General features: G+C 41.4%; 2 protein-coding genes across 2 annotated transcripts in view; one reads left to right on the top strand and one right to left on the bottom strand.

The window, feature by feature from the left end:
• The window catches only part of LOC108969227 (centrosomal and chromosomal factor-like), a gene marked incomplete at its 3' end in the record, with an annotated part of 26,806 nt that extends 12,010 nt beyond the window's left edge, over positions 1-14,796 (bottom strand). The window contains exon 1 of the mRNA XM_018933817.1: positions 14,242-14,796. The remainder of the gene's footprint in view (positions 1-14,241) is intronic.
• The window catches only part of LOC108969251 (caspase-3-like), a 24,976-nt gene extending 6,137 nt beyond the window's left edge, over positions 1-18,839 (top strand). The window contains exons 2-5 of the mRNA XM_018933853.1: positions 17,415-17,776; positions 17,841-18,016; positions 18,092-18,245; positions 18,402-18,839. Of these exons, the coding sequence (XP_018789398.1) occupies positions 17,446-17,776; positions 17,841-18,016; positions 18,092-18,245; positions 18,402-18,802 (1,062 nt within the window). The 5' untranslated portion in view covers positions 17,415-17,445 and the 3' untranslated portion in view covers positions 18,803-18,839. The remainder of the gene's footprint in view (positions 1-17,414; positions 17,777-17,840; positions 18,017-18,091; positions 18,246-18,401) is intronic.

Here is an 18,839-nt window from a genome sequence, read left to right as displayed (position 1 = left end):
CTGCACTTAGTATCTCGAAATGTTCTCAAACTACAAAAAGAACAGTCTTAGCGGTGTCTACGTGTAGGGTTTTCCGTTTAGAGATCCAATGTTTYCGTTTCTCTCCAAGATATTTCTATCTCATAACACTCATTCCTCTTTCACGCACTTTTTTTATATTTAGCTCCGTGGGAAGCAAAGATCACTCTTGCAATAATTACTCAAAATTAAGCGATGTGCTTCAATCCACAAATATAGTGCATAATTTTCGAGAAGAACTCTYGTCCAGTTAGCAATTTGGTAATTCTCAATTCACACATGTCCACACTAGATTACACATGTCAGAACAATCAATTGCAGTCAGGTAAGGCAATCGCGTTCTACGAAAGGATTGCAATTGGGTTCTAAGTAATAAACGTGCAGCAGCCGGCAGAATCCTGGTTTGTCCAAGCAGGTTTTCTACGCAAACACACTTGTATGACGTTAAATAGCACAGACGCAGTTAAAGCCTGAAGTTATGATGCAATGTGAGAGTACATGTGTACCTGTTCGCTCAAAGTGGATGCTACACAAGCCATATATCACAGCAAAGTGGCAGCTAAACTCACCCAGCCGACGTTGAAAGCCAGTCACTGCACAGCCACACATGCATATCTCTATATATATACATACAAATATGCGTGTGTGTGTGCACTGATCTCATCTGGGTGCAAAGGTGCGCTGTTACGCATGCTGGTGTGACCAGAGAACAGGCAAACAACAACTCGAAACACATGTAAATGAGTTCGCATGAATATGTGTGGGCCGCATGTGTGCGTTCGTGCAACCGCAAATGGTGTGAAAACCCAGCGACCACGACACACAATACAGCGGCAGCAATTACTGTCCATAACAAAAGACAGAATGTAAACAGAGCGACAGCGGCAGCATGGCAAAGGTCTCGCGCAACGGCATCTTACCCACCTAACTATCACCCGGTCAATCTGCCGAGTGTATGGCGGACGCGGCCTGCGGACTGTGCTGCATACAGAAAATTACTTTGAAAAATAAAGAAAACACACACGAGGCGTCTGTATATCTGTGTGCYGAGCTGTCTCGGTGCAGAGGCTGAAAGCCGCAGAGAACGCTTTGGCGCTGTTTGTTTAGCGAAGAAAGAACATCGCACGGCAAACAGACGAGCCGGTCAGCAAACACAAGCCGATGACGTTGGCAAGGAGACGACAGCGGATGGTGGCAGCGACAGACGCTTATTGCGCCCGGCGATGACTTATGCAGATAGCACGAGGGGCGCACAGCAAGTGAGCTTAAGCATTTATGTTTCCACTGTGCGGCAAGCAATTCGGTGAACCGTTYGGTCGCATGCTGAAGGCGCACACACATRCAGCACTAAGAAATGCTACCAAATGGCATCGGCGCAGCCACCGCCACCACCAGTCTAACCATACGGTGGCAGCAGGTCACATTAGCTGCCGAAAAAGTTGGGCGCAAAGGTGGTGGTAGGAATGTGCAGTGGGCGCAGACGATGACCAGGTATATTTTTCATGTGTTTTCCTTTACTCGAATATACGCATTAGGGTAGTTCAAAATTATACATGCTATTTCCAGTTAATAATATTTGCATTTCTTGRCTTAAAAGCCAACTCTTGTCGAATTGCAATAATAAGTCGCTGAGCAATATCGGATATTATTAATAATATTAAACCAGAACACCACATATTTTTAATAAGAATCCACGAATCCAAGGAAACGTTTATATCATGTGTATTATAGCTGTCTCTTATACACATCTAGATGTGTATAAGAGACAGATATTATTGTTGTTGTTGTTCTAACGGTTATCTAATCCCCGTTAGGATGGTAACGGGAGGCCCAAGACACGTGCTGACAGGGTCGAACCAGTGGGAAAAGCGTGTCAGATGAGTGAGGTTGGAGTGGCATGCAATGAGGTATGCCAGTGTCATGCGGGGACTCATTGCACGCAAGACATATGTATGTTGGATATGTTGTGGTCTATGCTGGATAAGTAGGAGCTTAACCTGATGCAGTACACAGAACAAAGCGGTATAAGGATCACTCTCGTTTCTCGCGGCAACTCGAGCTCTTCATCAGCAATGGCTGGTGGTTTGACTACAAAACCACCATTCACTGGAAGTGAATCGGTGAAGGTTTTGATAGCTCCGCTGTGCTTGTCGGAAGTTAGTTGCGTCCCAAGTCCGGTCGGCGTATTGTTCAATGTCGTCGACATAATTGGGGAAAGACCTCTTTCACCTTCTTCTAAGCCAGTGGTGTGCCCCCAAGATTTAATAATTTCAGCCTCGGCAGACGAATAAAAATAATAAAACAAAAATAAATTATTAAAAAACAACAAAAACAGCATCGGAATTAAATACAGTCATTTTTGCACCGTCGGTTCAGACCAAAAATTAAGAGTTTGGCGTGTTCCAGGAAAAGTGAATGAAACGTTCTGCATGTAAACTCAGAGTTTTTTGTAGCAGAGACAAACTGAGTCACGAAAAATATAAGAAAGAAATAAAAAATTGGCGCCTACAGGGAATAACTCTCACAAAGCCTTACAACAAATGTAAAAATGTGTACAATAAGCCTATGTAGATTAACAATTTCTCATTATTCTCTTCAACTTTGAACTTATATCCAATTTTTTTTTTTTCACTTCGCTCACCCTAATGCGGACTACCTTCATCATATAAATATATACGTATCTAGATGTATAAGGGTACACGTGTAGACCGTGGTCATGCGTATGAATATGCATACTCGTACACATTTCATGAGACATCGCACCTCCACATTCTTCTGGGGCTTTTGTGCGCACAAATGGGCATTTAAGTAATTTGCACTGCTCTCCGGTGGCATGCAATTTTTCAAATGTGTAATACGACCCGCCCGACACACTGCGTTTATTGTAAGCTTTTTTTCGCATTGGTGTTGTTGTGCCGGTTTGTGTGCTTTTTGCTACTGTCGGCACACGGTGCAGCAGCAATCTTTTGTTGTCAGCTTAATTTTAAGCCACCGATGCAGAGATTTAAGCCTTTCTAAATGCGTGTGTTACACGTAATTGCATCGTGAGGCGAACGCTATGAGCCCGTCGGGAAATCGTGAGCAGGTTGATAAGCAAGCAGACTCTAGAAACACTGTGTTTTATCGGATCGCGCGGTTTCTATTATAATATTAGAAGCGTTTAGGAGAACTCAATTGAGCATAGCTCAACTGATTTGGAAGATCTATTAAATCGTAAGCCTCGATACAGTGCAAAGTAATAAGTTTTAGAGATTGTTTTTCACTTTCAAGTCCACATAGCTCTTTTTAGAAGCGATTCAGAGACTAAAACCAATTTCCTTCCAACTCTCTTTCCAAAATCCAATTATATTAAGAATATTTCTAAAATGAATGTGAAGAAAGAAAATTGTTCTTAAACACATTCTCGCTAAATTCGAAAATTGTCCGCTTGGGTTCGCTTAGCTTGACTTTTGACAAAGCAAAGCAGTGGCTCCTCTCGCCCAACTGCCGCATCATGCGACTTAGGCAACGGCGTTAAGTCGGCAGTTAAGTGATTTGTTGCATTTGTGGGCTTACCAAACGAATGCGGTTGCTGCACTTCTGAGCGACACTTCGCTTTTGATATGCTTATATTGTTAGTGTTGTTGTAACTTTTACATTTTTGCGCAGGCCTTTTACGCGCTAAATTAATTATGCTTACGACGGTGGCACTTGCAGCGGCACTTAGTCACTCATGTCGACCGCGTTTGTGTTTCTCAGCACCTTTTTACTTTTTGTACTTTTTGGGAACCGGATCAACCTTGGATTATCAAAAAACTAATAAAAATAAAGACTAAACTCACTTACAACGTTGCATTGTGGCAAACATTTTTGGTTTATGTCGCTTCAACTACACGAATGCATCTGTGTATGTGTGTGTGCAATTGGAGGCTTAAGGGCCCGAAAAAATTCATATGACACGTAAACGTTGGTAAAACGGCATGTATGACAAGTCAGCAAAAATACGCGTAATTGAGTTGCAAGTTGGAGCAACCAGCGGCAGCAGCAATGTGACAGCGCAAAAACATAAAAATGCGCCAAGTGCGGCATGCCGACATATTTCTGATACACACATGCATGCATGCATGCATGCATACATACATATGTATGCAAGTGTATATGTACATCAGCTTGTGCCCACTTGCCACACTGCCGTGGCGCACAGGTTTGAAAAGCTCTTTCGCAACCAATTTACGACACAGCAGCTGCCACATAGCAGATATGCTGCCCCATCAGTCGTCATACGAGTATTCCAYGACCGTTATTTATGAAATACACTCGCCAGCACACACACACGCACACGCGCGCACAAATGTATTTATACTCAGTCGTTCCATTATGCGGCAGTAATTTCTTAATTTTCACCTTCCGTTCAAGCGTTGACAGCGAGGCATCACCGCTCATTTGCCCTACGCTCTTTCCGAGTGCCACGCACACATGCCCGCCTGCCTGCACAGCAGCATTAGCTTTGCCGCATTGCCGTTCACAAAACGGCGCATTTAATGAGTGAATGAATCCGTGCGCACTCTGCCCGGCAGCTTTGTCAGCGGCGCATTCGCTGTATACGCCAACAGTCTGCTGATTTCATAGAATGTCGGCCATTACTGCATAATTTAGAATAAATTTCTCCCTTTTCACGAGACATTTCTTAGTATTTTTCCCCAKAATACTCTACATAAGTACATTTGTATGTATGTATGTAATTGCAATATCGCGTGGGGAGTAAGGATTCGAGAAAATTTAATGTGGAAAATAATACTTTTTGAGCTCAAAACAAAAACGCAAACAAWGTCCAGGTTTCTGCTTCTCATTGTGCTTGCTCCCAGATTTTTAATAGTAATTCCCATTGAAATCTAATCGTGCAAATATAAGTGATTGCAAAACCTTCGTTTTCGAAATTTATTCCACAATTCCWTGTTGYAGTAATCAGCTTTACGGACCACAGATCAATTAAGCAACATTACGAAAGCGCAGAAGCGGTATTCCCTGAGGTAGGACCGTTTTAGGACCTAAAAGAACATGGCGCTTCCTTCTCCCTCTTCTTCAAGAGCGCATAACTCTATTTATTTTTTTTGTCTACTCTTCAAATATATAGTGAAAGCATTTTATATTTGCTTTGTTTATCAAAATGCTAAAAAATGCTCGAAATTCAGTCCTCTAAACTAGAATACCTCCTTAATACATACAAGGAGCGTTCCAAAGTAAACAGRACTTTTTGAAAATAGCRCCACTTGGTGACGCCACCTATATGTCGACTGGTGCGTTAGAAACTGCTATCTTTATCGACTGTCCAGTGAGAATTGCATGACATTTCATAGATTGTAAGTCAAAGTTATTGCGTTTCAAGTGTCAGGAATTTTGTGTTATCGGTGCAAAAATGTGCTTCAAGTAAAGAGCCAACACTAARTTTTGTTTTAAAGTTAGTAAAACTTTTGCCGAAACATTTCAATTGATTAAACAAGTTTATGGCGATGATTGCCTATCCCGTAGCACAGTGCACGAGTGGTTTCAACGTTTTCAAAGTGGTCGTGAGGACATAAATGACGATCAACATGTGGACCAATCAAAATCCGTGATCACCGGAAATTAAATCGAAACTGTGCGTGAATTCATCAAAAATCAGCCGAAATCATCATCAAAATTCATTGAATATCTCCAAAACATCATTTTATCTCATTTTGATCGAACATTTGGGCTTACGAAAGGTGTGTGCACGGTTTGTTCCGCACAAATTAAACACATTTCACCCCGTATTCACCTGATATGCCACCGTGCGACTTCTTCTTTTTCGGCAAAATGCATTTGTCCATGAAAGGAATGCGTTATGCAGACACAGAGGCCATTCATAAGTCTTGCACGGGCATACTGGTAGCCATACCGGCCAACGAGGTAAAAGACTCGTTCGGCATGCTTTTGGATCGTGCAAAAAGCTGTATTGAAGCAGATGGAGACTATTTTGAATGAAATTAATTGATTCTGCCGAAAAAACATTTCTTCTCTTTTCTTTTTTAAAGTCCCATTTACTTTGGAACACAATTTGTAGTTACACAATAATATATTAGGTTGTCAAAAAAAGTCTTGCGGTATTTTCGCTAGTTGGCGCTGAGAGCGCGTAGTTCTAGTTTTATTCGTCGCATCGKGTCATGCTATACCTTTTTGGAATGCTCATTTTACGCGCTAACACTTGTTTGATTTATTGTCGTTTCTTTTAAGTCGTTCGTGAGTTATAGTGTCGCAAACATGGAGCAAAATAAAGAGAAAATACGGCATATTTTACAGTACTTCTACGATAAAGGCAAAAGTGCATCACAAGCCGCCAATAAAATTTATGCAGTTTATGGACCCGATACAGTTTTCATTTCCACCGCACAACGATGGTTTCAAMGTTTTCGTTCTGGTGTAGAGGTGGTCGAAGTTGCGCCACGCTCCAGAAGGCCTGTCGTCSAAAACTGCGATAAAATCGCTGAATTGGTCGAAAGAGACCGGCATAGTAGCAACCGTAGCATCGGACAAGAGCTGGGCATGAGTCATCAAAAAGTTATAAAATAAAAAAAAWWAAWWAAWWAAAAAAAATACCGCRAAACTTTTTTGACACACTATTATGATGTTGATCAGAAACATTTGGTAAAATATCTTTTGSCGTTCTTCAATTTGACGAGCTCGCTTCGAAACACGTTTACAAGACTGTGATGAGGCGTACTGTTTTAATTATATACTATATTTGCATAATAGAAGGAATACTCAAGAGAAACTGAGAAGCAMCGAGATGTCGCTCTGCTTCCACTATATATAAAAGAAAACTTAACTTATATTTAAAAAACATTTATATAAAAATGTTTAATATGATGAATATATAATGAGTCGAAAACATGCAAAGCAGGAGCGTTCTCTTCCAACCGGATCACATAACCTAGCCAGCACAGCCGCTTTCTCTTGATTCGCTCTACTATTGAATGCCGTCGTATAGATCGTACAGCTCATCGTTTCATCGACTGGTGACGACTTCAAAGTCTGCAACCTCGTTTGGTATCGAACGGCTCGGAGAGGTTCTTCCCGATCCTGACGAAACTTTTGGTGTTGCTCATCGTCAGCTTACACAATCAGGGGGGATACCAAGTGCAGACATAGCGGCATAGAGGCAGCTCCTTTTGGTACTGGTGAAAGTGACTTTTGAAATCGACGAAGGGGTGGCGTATGTCGATCTTGCTTTCATAGTATACTTAATTTTCTTCTAGTTTTCAAGCCGTAAACTAGTACTTTTGATCCATAATTGTAATAATATATTTTTGAAAAGACAACATTTGTCAAAAACAAASAAATAATTGGAAGCAAAACGAATAGTACACGTGCTATTAGATCAGCTGTTTATTGGATTATTTTAATAAAAGTGTCATCCCAGCAGCGTGAAGATCATAGCTCTTCATAACCGATTCAAAACACTACATGCAGCAAGAACATTAACCAGTGAAGGAACTTATATAATTATTAATATTATCTTAGAAATTGATAATAGAAGAATATTGAGCAAAGCTTAACAGAAAGTGGCTCCTATTCTGCCATTTACTAYGCTCCGTATTATAATTTTTAGTCAAATTCAACGCTCTCCACGTATCAAAACTTTAACTATGGATTTCGCTTTCGCTTAACTGGTTGCTGGTATGCTTCAATGAGAATATCATATGAAAAATTACGAAAAGATATCCACACAAAGCAAGTCATACAAAAATCACAGASAGTGCCCGCAAGCACTGCCGCCAGTTAGCTAAATTTGCATGCCAYTCACAACGGTCCGCATGTTGCAAATATCGAAAGCGGTAGCGACAACTCTAAAGCAACATTGAGCGCTCTCACACAGCAGACAGAGCTTCCAAATTATTTCCGTATTTTCTATTATTATAATAAAAGGTTTATTGTTATGACTATAAAATTACACACAGCAACCAGGCAGGAAGCACGACGAAAAAGTAAAAGGAAGGAAGGAACGAATGAATTGCTGAATTGTTGAATGGTTGAATGGGGTGCACACTTGATTGGACGTTGTTGCTGACGCTGCTACAACCGCTGCTGTGCAAGCGGACACCCAGCATCCACAGTGGTGAGCGGCTGCTGCTACTCACTTCGCTTTGCCGTTATCAATAAATGTGATGTGTCGGTTGTTATCATTAAAGCAGATTTCTGTACTCTATTGCTTCACTGGCAGCGTTGCTTAAGTGCATCAGTATGTGCGCTGGTGCTTAACTACACACGTTGGCTAAAGGGTGGCATGATTCACTATGTATATTTTAGTATTTATTTTTTCATCTATTTTGACATCTACACTTTTAAAATTCCCAACGCCGAGCGATTGCAGCAATTATACTTTAGTCACGGCAGCAGGTTCATTGACAACGCGCACAAATAGCGGGATAATTTTGCCCGTRGAAATTCTGAAATTCATGCTCATGTCGCGCGGCGTTGCCAGAACCCCTCATCAGACGCAACAACACAATCAGAGAACAAATGTACCATGGCGCATTTACCGCTGCTGGACGACTTTCGCGCTCTAATGACGCGCTGCTGCCGCGCGAGTTCAGTTGTTGCCGCCCATAGCCGCTGGGGCTCCACAGCAGCCACGTAGCATGTTTCCACCATTACGCACATGTACATAGCTGTACAAATGTATGGATGTTTGTAAATCTGTGTGTGTGTGTGTGTGTGTAAGATCCGCTGTTGTGAGGCTTAATAACGTGTCGCGCCTCCGGTTACTCAATTTAGCCTCCTAATTGCGTTGATAGCGCAGCGCGGCGTTGCTGTACGTAACCCATTGGCATTTTATAGAGTAGCATTTATTGCATTTGATTTCGCTCGACTTGACTTTCAGTTAAACTTCCGACCATTCTAGTCAATTKTTGTTGCTGCGCCGTTCAAACGCGCAAATGAGAGGGTTGATTTGAGTTCATAAAATTGTCATCGTCGCCGTTGCTTCGTTCATTATCACACAAACCACCCCAGCAGCCGTCATAATCTACAGCAGTGACAGCGGCTGGCAGCATCGGTGGCAACATCGGGAATGGTACATTAGCTGCCGCGMCAMMAGCAACATTTATTTCATCAACGGATTTTTGCCGCGCTGTCGCCTTGCCTCATGCCCCCGCTCCACCAGTTGCTTCAACGTTCCTCTCATCGCAATTCAATGGCACTCCACTCCACTTCAGTTCTTCAGTGGTGAGTACTTTATGCCACTTCATTGTGCGTTTCATTTCATTCATTGCGGCGGCCAGTTGTTAGTCGCTGTGCGTTGTGTTGCTGTAACTTCTATCATAACGCCATAACGGGCRTGAGTTTGGTGCAAAGTCAAATATGTAATGCTTCAACGCGTCTTTTGCTCAATTACACACAATCAGTTGCCTCGAATTGTTGTGTTTATATTTGTTGTAGARTTTTTCTTTGAGACCTTACAGCACTGATTCTCTTCGCAGCTRTTCAATTAATTATATTAAAGACCGAAGATTTTATAGACGAGTTTTACGACAAGTAGCATAAACTATTTRAGGAATATCTAGGAGCTAGTTGGAGGTTTCTAGATAAGATTTCGCAAATATTAAAAGTTCAGTTTTAGGAATGAATTGAGGAGGCCGCCAGTTTTTTTCTTTTTTTTTTCTCATATTCTCTCTTCGTATCAAAATCGCTTTAGGAATTTCTTCGTAGATCTGATTATTAGGAAGCAAGTTCATTTCTGCATGGTATTTTTAAGGAGTTAGTAATGATGTCCTAAGATAGATAGATAAATAAATGAGGATTGCATCGCGACCTAAGGTCAATTGCGCCCTCTCCTACGTCACAACGACTCACTTAGYCCCAGCATATTGATAAATTCCAATATACTGCCTTGTGCTATTGCGGCGATGTGATCCCTATCAGGAAACATAGATTCAAGGGTGGTCACCCTGCGTCTACAGACTGCTGAACAGTCAATTAGTAGGTGTTCTGAAGTTTCAGGCTCTATGCCGCAGAACCGACAATTTGCACCGGAAGCTATGTCCATGTTATATAAGTGCTTCTTGAGYTTACAATAGCCAGTGTAGAAAGCGAAAAGTAGCCGGAGTTCGTCCCTTGGGAGGTTGGWTACATATGTAAACCTGCTTAAATTGTAACCAACCATTAAACAATTGGAGTTGTTGCCAATTGCCACCACTCCTTCATTCCTGTCGACCAGCTTCTTTATGGCTCCAACCGAAATRAAAGGTTCATGTTGGGGGATGCTGCGGAGCGGGCGAGCTCATCGGCCAGTTTATCSTCGGCTATACTTTTGTGRCYKGGCACCCAGATAACGTGCACGCGCTTACGATCTGGCAGACTGTTCAGCCGTTCTATACACTCCTGCTMCAATAGCGATTTRATCTCATACGCAGAAATTGCTTTAAATGCCACATGACTGTGCGATAGTTGTATTGGAGGTTTATCCCTACGCATCGACTTATAGTAGAAACCTCTGCTTGGAATATGACCGGAAAACTTCCCATATGTATGGTGTGTATGGTGCGTGGTCATGTGACTCCTGTACCAATTTCCTCCGACGTTTTCGAGCCATCGGTTTACCAGTTTATTGTACAATCCCTAAGCAATACCTCGAGGATAGCCTTAAACTTCTTAATGAAATTTACTATTTTCGTAGTGCTGTCTCTTGAGAAAAAAGCCAATGCTATTTCGCCACTTAAGTGCTTCATACACTGGGATGAGATTACCTCCACATTGGATTTTTAACGATTTCGACAARACAACATGTACGAAATGAACATATATTCTGTTAGCACTTTGAAGTTATTACAGATACCAATCTATACAGACTCTTAAATCTACTAACACCCCGACATAATCAAGTCTACGAGTAGTTTTTCCATTTGAACCAAAATCTTACTGAGACAGAAGTTTTCTCCCTTAATCGGATACCATCGAACATACCGAAAGCTAACTGCAAATATCTGTCTACGAATAGTATAGAAATTGCATTTGAATACCTTTGCCCCTTATCAGTAACCATCCAAGCTGAAAGCTGCGGAGTACTGCGCCAACTGCTAGTACGTGGTCAAGTTGAAAAGAAACATTGCAGCCACACTAGCAACARCAACACTAATACACATTTTTACAGTYATGTACTTRTTATGTGGCGGACGCCCGGAACCCATTAAATGCTACAACCTCTAATCAATCCAAATTCAAATATTTACTCACTCCCCATCCCACCCACAGACCTAAAGCCGCTGAGTGGATGAATGGAGGCACTACAATATAATTCCGGATAGTTTTGAAGCGAAAAGGCAAGTTGCCGAGTCCAATGGTTTAAACTATTCACTTGGCAGTCTGCAATCACTTTCCGGTGAGATTGTGTTTTTATTGTACTCGTATTTATTTGCAAGCTGCAGAAATTGCCAGCCAGAATTTGCAGCTGCCTGCCACCCATTGTCGATAGTGTGTTGTGGTAAGTATGTCAATGGTTGCCYGCTCATCGACTGGGCAGACAGACATCAGCAGCAGCCACCGCTTCACAGGCGACAATGACGCCAGAGCGTCAATGCCTTCCTTACTCCATTCCGGGCCACTTGACGATACTCGAGCGACTGCCACTTTGATAGTGGTTAAAGTGCCTTCAAGTACTACGTAGTCCGCCACGCTCTAGCCGACGGCAGTGCGCGCTCCAAGTGCTTCGCAAGCAGGATAAGCGTGAAATGTGGGTTGCTCAGCCTGCATGTGTTGCTTGGTGCGTGTTTGGGGGTGGAAGTAGGGCAGTGGTTTTAGGCGTTTTTATTGTTGTAGCACGCTGCTATGAAGTGCTGTGGTGTGCCACCAGTCAAAGCTTGACGACCGACCGACCATGCAGCTGCAGTAGTGAGTGACTTCRTCACACAGTCCGTTCGTCAGCCAGTCAGCAGCAGTCAGGCGTTAGTCGAGAATTGCATTGCCCGAGCCGTACTTGGATGATTTTCGTGCGCCCAGTTTACGACTCCAAGGCTTCGAGTCTAAGCATATCAATTCTTGGCTATTAATTGTACAACCAATTGGCGCACACGCAAAAAAGCGTATRTRTTGGCGTGGGTGTTTGTATGCTCATAAAAGCTTTTGCAAGCGTATTTGCTCAGAAATTAATTTTTCATGAATAATAAAAGCAAGTGCAATAAAATTGCAATAGTTGCTCAGGCGCGTGTGGCCACACGCCCATAACTACAAATAAGTAATTTAATTCCTTTTAGCCCAGCAGGACACATAAATTACTCAAAAGCTCATGCTTTCGCAAGCTCGGACTTGTTTGACTACTATCAAATGCGAGTATAAAAAGAAGGAAATKTAGATATGCCGTATCTTTCAATTGTGCGAGCACATAACTGAGGCCACGGTTTAGTTATTTTTTGTACTGTTAAATATACTATTCATATTCGTCATTTTCATTTCGTCATTTTCCAGCTTTTGGAGTCGATCTAAGACTTGCACTTTTATGATTGTTTCAAATATTTTCAATCCAAAAATGGAAGTATTTGTGAATCCAATAAAAACAAATAAAAGAATCAAGAAAAAAAAAATACCCTTCACCGGTTCCTGACAAACGATCGAAGGACGCCGTAGAATAACGTTTATTACATGCTTCAATCTAACATGGTCTGGGACAGAGTGAGAGCGTGGGCAGCTGTAACTGCAAAAGGAGGAAAGAGTAGCAACGTAGCAAAAACAGAAGGATTAACAGCACTTAGGGCGAAAATGCGTAACTGAAGAGCCAAATAGCTAAACTTGACCCCACGACATAATACCTAACGCCAGTCCCGTTTGCCGAATACAAGCAATAACGACGGTGTTCAGGGTTTAGTATGAATGCGTACTGTGCCGAAAGTCCTGCTTGTTGGTATCTTTAGCAACCGATACGTATCGTACATATCGTCCGTAAAAATAACGTTATCTTTGGGGATGTACTAAAGCTTCTATTATATTTTAAAATTTATAGAGACTTGCACAAAAAAATATGGAAAGTTTTGCTCTTAAGGGTGTAAATAGTCTAAGGGCTTCGTGCTTTGGAACGAAAAATTGCCTAACAGTGTATTGGCGGGTGCTAAGCATGGAGTCATTTGATCACTTTCTACAATATTGATTAATTTTAGTGTATAACTTATCACATACACATGTGTATATGAAAAACTTTCTTACTTTCATATCGGGATCTATGTCAATCATATCAACGGCATTCGCATTCTATGAAGAGCAGAAGTGAGTGCCGCTATTTTTAGTATTGAAAAATAAAACCCATTTTATAGACACATATTAAATCAGCCTACAGACTTGAAAACATGTTTTTGATTGAAATACTTTATATGAAACGTTTTAACTAAAACTTCTAAGGCCTTGCTGAGAACTCTCGAACAATAAAAAAAAATATAACTAAACTGATTAAAAAATGCTTATGGACAGTCCTCTTTACCTATAAGCAAGCAGTGTTAAATTATCAATTCAGCGCCAAGCTATTGCACAACACATGACTTAATTTTATTGGGAAATCAAATATTACCACAAATTTGTTTCAAAAAAGTGCTTAAGTTATAATGATTTTTTAGAAAAACAATTCAATTMAATTTTTWATWTTTTTTCATAAGACTCAGTTCACTGCCAAAATTATTTACAAAATGCATATATTCATTAACAAGCACACTGCAATGTTGATATACTATGCCTGCTAAATAAAATCTAATTTCATTATAAAATCACCGTGCTTCTTTGTCGCAGAGCATGCTACTGAATTTTACTTGCAAATTTTTGAAATTTTGATTCGGCGTTAATTGGCACACGTTTCAGCCRCAGTGACGCTCTGACGCTGGCACTTAAACCCACTGCACTTTATCCAAMAAATGTCCYAGACACACTAGCACACTCCCGCACCCACTCTCAAGCAGGCGCCCACACATGCACACACCGGAGGCCGCCTGCCATTGTCGCCTGCAAGCTCAAGCGCTCACCAGCAGGACTCTCATTTATCGCGCGTTATTCCGTTGTTGTGTTTATAATAGCTTGTTCGCTCATTCCCTTTAGCATACATTCGCCCGATTCGCGCTACACCCTCCCACACCACTGGCACGCACACACTCACTCACACCTACACCCACGATTGATTTCTTCTTTTTGCCAGCCATCTGCTCGAATTGCTTTTACTACTTGTTGTTATTATTGTGTAGTTACCGTTGTTCTTACTTGACAATTCAGTTGCGCGCACGGCGGTTGTTATTATTTTTATTTTCCGCCTCTTCCGCTCGAATCGGATTGTGTGTATTTTATTTGATTTGTAATCCACCCCGCCTTGGATCCGCCGTTCTTTATGTTTTGGTTTTCACTAACTTCTGTCGTTTGCGATAGTGTTGTTGTTATTGTTGTTGTTGGCACGTTATTGCCTTGTATAATTTCACTCACTTTAACTTTTAAGAATTTAAACTTGCTCCTTTATTTGCTGCTGACACTCCACTTACAATATTTCTTCACAATTCACTAGACTTTCTTCGACACACCGGAATTTTTACACTCACTGTAGCACCGCATCTGTGTGCAAATATTTTGTATAGATTGATTTRCTTTCTTTATGGTTCATTTTATTTGGCTATCTATTTTTATTGCTAACAATTTTATTTATTAACAACGTGCTCACACTTTGTTGTTGCATACAGCTTAGCGCGTCTGCTGCACTTCATTCGAATATTGTGGACTTTTCTGCGTTGCGTCCGTAACCGTCGACACAGACGTGTTTTAAACCACTTTAATTCTTCGACTGAATGCTTATGTTGCGTTTGCCTGGCCGTTGAGTSCGAMACAGTCGGTAGCGGTGRCGTTCGTGCGACTTCCGATGGCTGCTCGTTGGTTGCGAGCGCGAGAGAGCGTAATCAACAAACAGTGCTGTGTGCAGTCAATGTGGGCATCATGTTGTGCGAACTTACTTCTAGCTGGATTCAATTGCTTAGCTCGCGAAAGTACAGTACACACTCACTTATGTGAACTTTGAGCGAAATTTAAATTTTATGAATTGTGAATCTTACACATAACTGTTTTCAAGCAAATGAAATTACATTATTGAAAATATTAATATTCATTCAACCATTTAGAAGACATACGTACAATGACAGGTGAAAAATGACTAGTGTAGCCAAGCTACTTTCCACGAGATTTCGAACACTTTAAAAGCGGTCCTTCTTTATTTATCCCTAACCGAAGGGGTAATGAAAATTTTTAAGGCTATCTACGTATTATTATTAAATATTATCGATTTCTCGAAGCATCAATTGCAAAATCTGAGATTCTCTATACAGAGTGCTCTATAAAAGGTTATATATCTTTTAACAAGACTGAATTCAGCTGTCGAGCTGAATAGAGAAGTTACAATRTTTTATAAGAKCGTACWGCTCTTGCGAACACGAACAGGTGCTACTTCGGACTAAGTAGGCAATTGAGAAGTAAAACCCTAAGTCCCTCATTATYCCCGYCCTGTCCSGTCCCGTCCTGCTATATGGTGCAAATTTTCGAGAGAAAGGTTGTGCGGAAGATTTTTGGTCCTTTGCCGAATGGACGAAAACACTCCAACTCTGAGAGTATTCGGCGAAGTATCCGCAGGGGGAAGCAGAGAAAAMAAAATTACCTCCACTCCATTGGAAAGGCCTAGTGGAGACTCTGAATCTCCAATTGCCGCCAAGCAGAGAAAAGGAAGAATGGCTGGCGTGCTATTTTAAACTCGGCTATAATCGCGTAAGCAGTGTCTACGCCAATTTCTCAGTATAAATATGCGTTATAGACTTGATTATTTTAAAATTTCAAGGCTTTCTCACTTTCTGGCGAATATCACACTGCCTTATGCCGCCTGAAACTTCCCTAAAAAATCGTCCACCGCTTGCTGGCTTCTTGCGTTATTGCACAATRCAGAAGTTCGCTTTCCTTATGATTTGCGCGCCGAAGTGCCATGTCTTCCTCCCGTCATCATTTCCGGTTTCCGTCGTGCGCACACCGCTCTTCTCTACGCTCACGTGCTCTCACACACACGCACTCACTCTTTGCATACTCATCAAGTGGTGACAAACAGTTACTTGTCAAATTGTGGTTGTCAGAAGTCACAGTTATTTACCGCTTTATCAGCTAATTAGATTTTTATTGGCAATGTGTAATTTCTGCGCATTTCCTCAAAATGTCTACGTTGAATTTTTACAATTTCCGAACATTTCCACCCACTTCCGCCCGCACTATAGTACATTCGCAAACARCAACAACCCGCATGGCTCAAAATTTTAAAGGCATTTCAACCCCTGTGTGAATACGCTGGGTGCTTCCGCTTTGGGGCGGGATATACTTTAGTCACCAGGCGTTAGACAGCTAATAATGGTGGCGAAATTGGCGTTGGGATTTATAATAATAAMCGCGAATAACTCATTGATGGTGAAAGTGTTAATATGCACTTCTAAGGCCCGTCAGTCAGTTATGGTGCATATATGAATGAAAGTAAAACGGGAAGATTTGTAAATGAAAATGAGAGTTTGTCAAGGGTAAGGATACTTTAGTTTGGCCAAAAATATGCGCTATATATATATTTTTTTTTTTTTTGATTTTAACTTGATAGGAATTGGGGATCAGACTAGAGATTTGATCAAATATAAGCGGTTATGAAAATTTGGAATCCCTTCCTCTTCTTCTTTATTGGCGCAGACAATGCTTACGCAGTTATGCTCGAGTTTACAACGGCGTCCCGGTCGATTATCCTTGTCGCTTTTTGTGTCAATAGCCAGGCCCTTCTCCAACTGGTCTTTCCAATGGAATCAAGGTCTTCCTCTTTCTATGCTTCCCCCGGCTTGTATTGCGTTCAATACTGTCAGGGCTGGAGTGTTTTAGTTCATTCCGACAACATTACCTWGCCAGGTATCTTAATTCCCTGTTCTATGTCAATGTCGTCATATATCTCGTACAGTGAATCGTTCCATCGACTACGGTATTCGCCGTTGCCAATACGCAAAGGACCATAAATCTTCCGCAGAACCTTTCTCTCGAAAACTCGTAACGTCGACTCATCAGATGTCATCGTCCATGCCTCTGCACCATATAGCAGGACGGAAATAACGAGAAACTTATTGAGTTGGGTGTTTGTACGCCGAGAAAGGACTTTACTTCTCAACTGCCGACTAAGTTCGAAGCACCTGTTGGCAAGATTTTTTTTTTTTTTTTTGTGCGTGGGATTTCGAGGCTGACGTTGTTCTGGTTCCACGATAGACGAAATTATCTACGACATCGACATTATGACTGTCAGCATTGACAGAAAGCTGTCAGTCTTATAAGTATTATATAAGTTCTTAAGATTTATCTATGCTGAATTTCATGTATGAACGACTATCTGCTTTCAGATCCATCCTACCAAACAGACTACCACACAAAATGGACGAATGGGACATCTCGTTTTTCGGCAGTAAGAAGAAGGACAAAAGCAAACCTTCCCAAAAACTAGAAGTCGAGCCAAAAAACTCCAAAGCTTCACAAAACGATAAAATAATTTCACGACCAACAACAGAGGTCGATTACAGAACAGATAATCCAYACATCGGACTTGCCATAGTGCTCAACCACAAGAATATCAAGGGTCAAAGGCCACGTAACGGTGCCGAGAAAGATTGCAAGGATATTACGGCTTCTTTGGAAAATTATGGTTTTCAAGTGCGCGTTTATAATGATTTGAAAAAGAAGAAAATATCAACGCTTTTGAATTCAGGTGAGTGCCTGATGCCTTAAAATTGATGAGCATATTCTTCATTTTTTCCATTTCTCTTGTGCAGTGGCTGCTGAGGATCACAGTCAATATGATTGCTTCGTTGTGGTCGTGATGTCACATGGTGATAAAGGCAGAATATGCGCCGCCGATGATTTTTATTCAACTGAAGAGTTGTGGGAGCCCCTGCTCGGTGACAAATGCCCCACTTTACTGGGTAAACCGAAATTATTTTTTATCCAGGTAATAAACTGTGGGGTATACACTAAAAGTTTATACATTTTAATGTGAGACGTATTTTAACCGTTTTTATTTAAGGCATGTCGCGGGACACGCATAGAGCAGCCAGTGTTGATAGCTTCACGTGCCTATTTTCAGGCAACAGTATTCCCAAGCTCCGCAGCGGTGGACCGAACGATGTATGCCATACCAACAACAGCTGATATTCTGGTTATGTACTCCACATTTGAAGGTAAATCACCAAACCGTATATAAAATCCATTGTTAAGACCTTATAAGCCTATCGCGCGTATACTCTACTTATTTCTATTACTCTCTCTCTCTGTAATAAGTAACTACCTCTTCAAGGACTGGTGCCTACTCTTTAATGTCTGTATTTTTTCTGCAGATTACTACTCGTTTCGGAATAGCGTAAGTGGCTCCTGGTTCATACAAAGCCTCTGCAGTATTTTGAATGAGGCAGCCGAGAGCAAGGAAGCACAAACCGTTGGAGTCGAATTGATGCGACTACTCACCGCCGTTAATCGCAAAGTGGCGTACGAGTATCAATCCTACAGCGACAATGAATTGATTAATGAAAAAAAGGAAATGCCGAATTTCATGTCAACACTCACCAAAACATTCTACCTGCGAGTCAAGCCGAAAAATGTCGACGCTAAGATCGATGTTCTTCCCGATGGCGAAGAGGAGAACGAGCCAAAAAACGATTTTGAAGAAAAATTGAATCGGATTTTCAATACGAATACAGATTTTTCTGCACTACCAATGAGTCCGCAATATTATATTTAAACGCAAGCATTCCCGCGGAAAGCATCCGTATTATTAT

This window comes from Bactrocera latifrons, unplaced genomic scaffold (assembly GCF_001853355.1).
Source record: "Bactrocera latifrons isolate USDA-ARS-PBARC rearing strain unplaced genomic scaffold, ASM185335v1 scaffold_245, whole genome shotgun sequence".
NCBI classification, from domain to species: domain Eukaryota; kingdom Metazoa; phylum Arthropoda; class Insecta; order Diptera; family Tephritidae; genus Bactrocera; species Bactrocera latifrons.
This window is presented reverse-complemented; position numbering and strand designations above follow the sequence as displayed.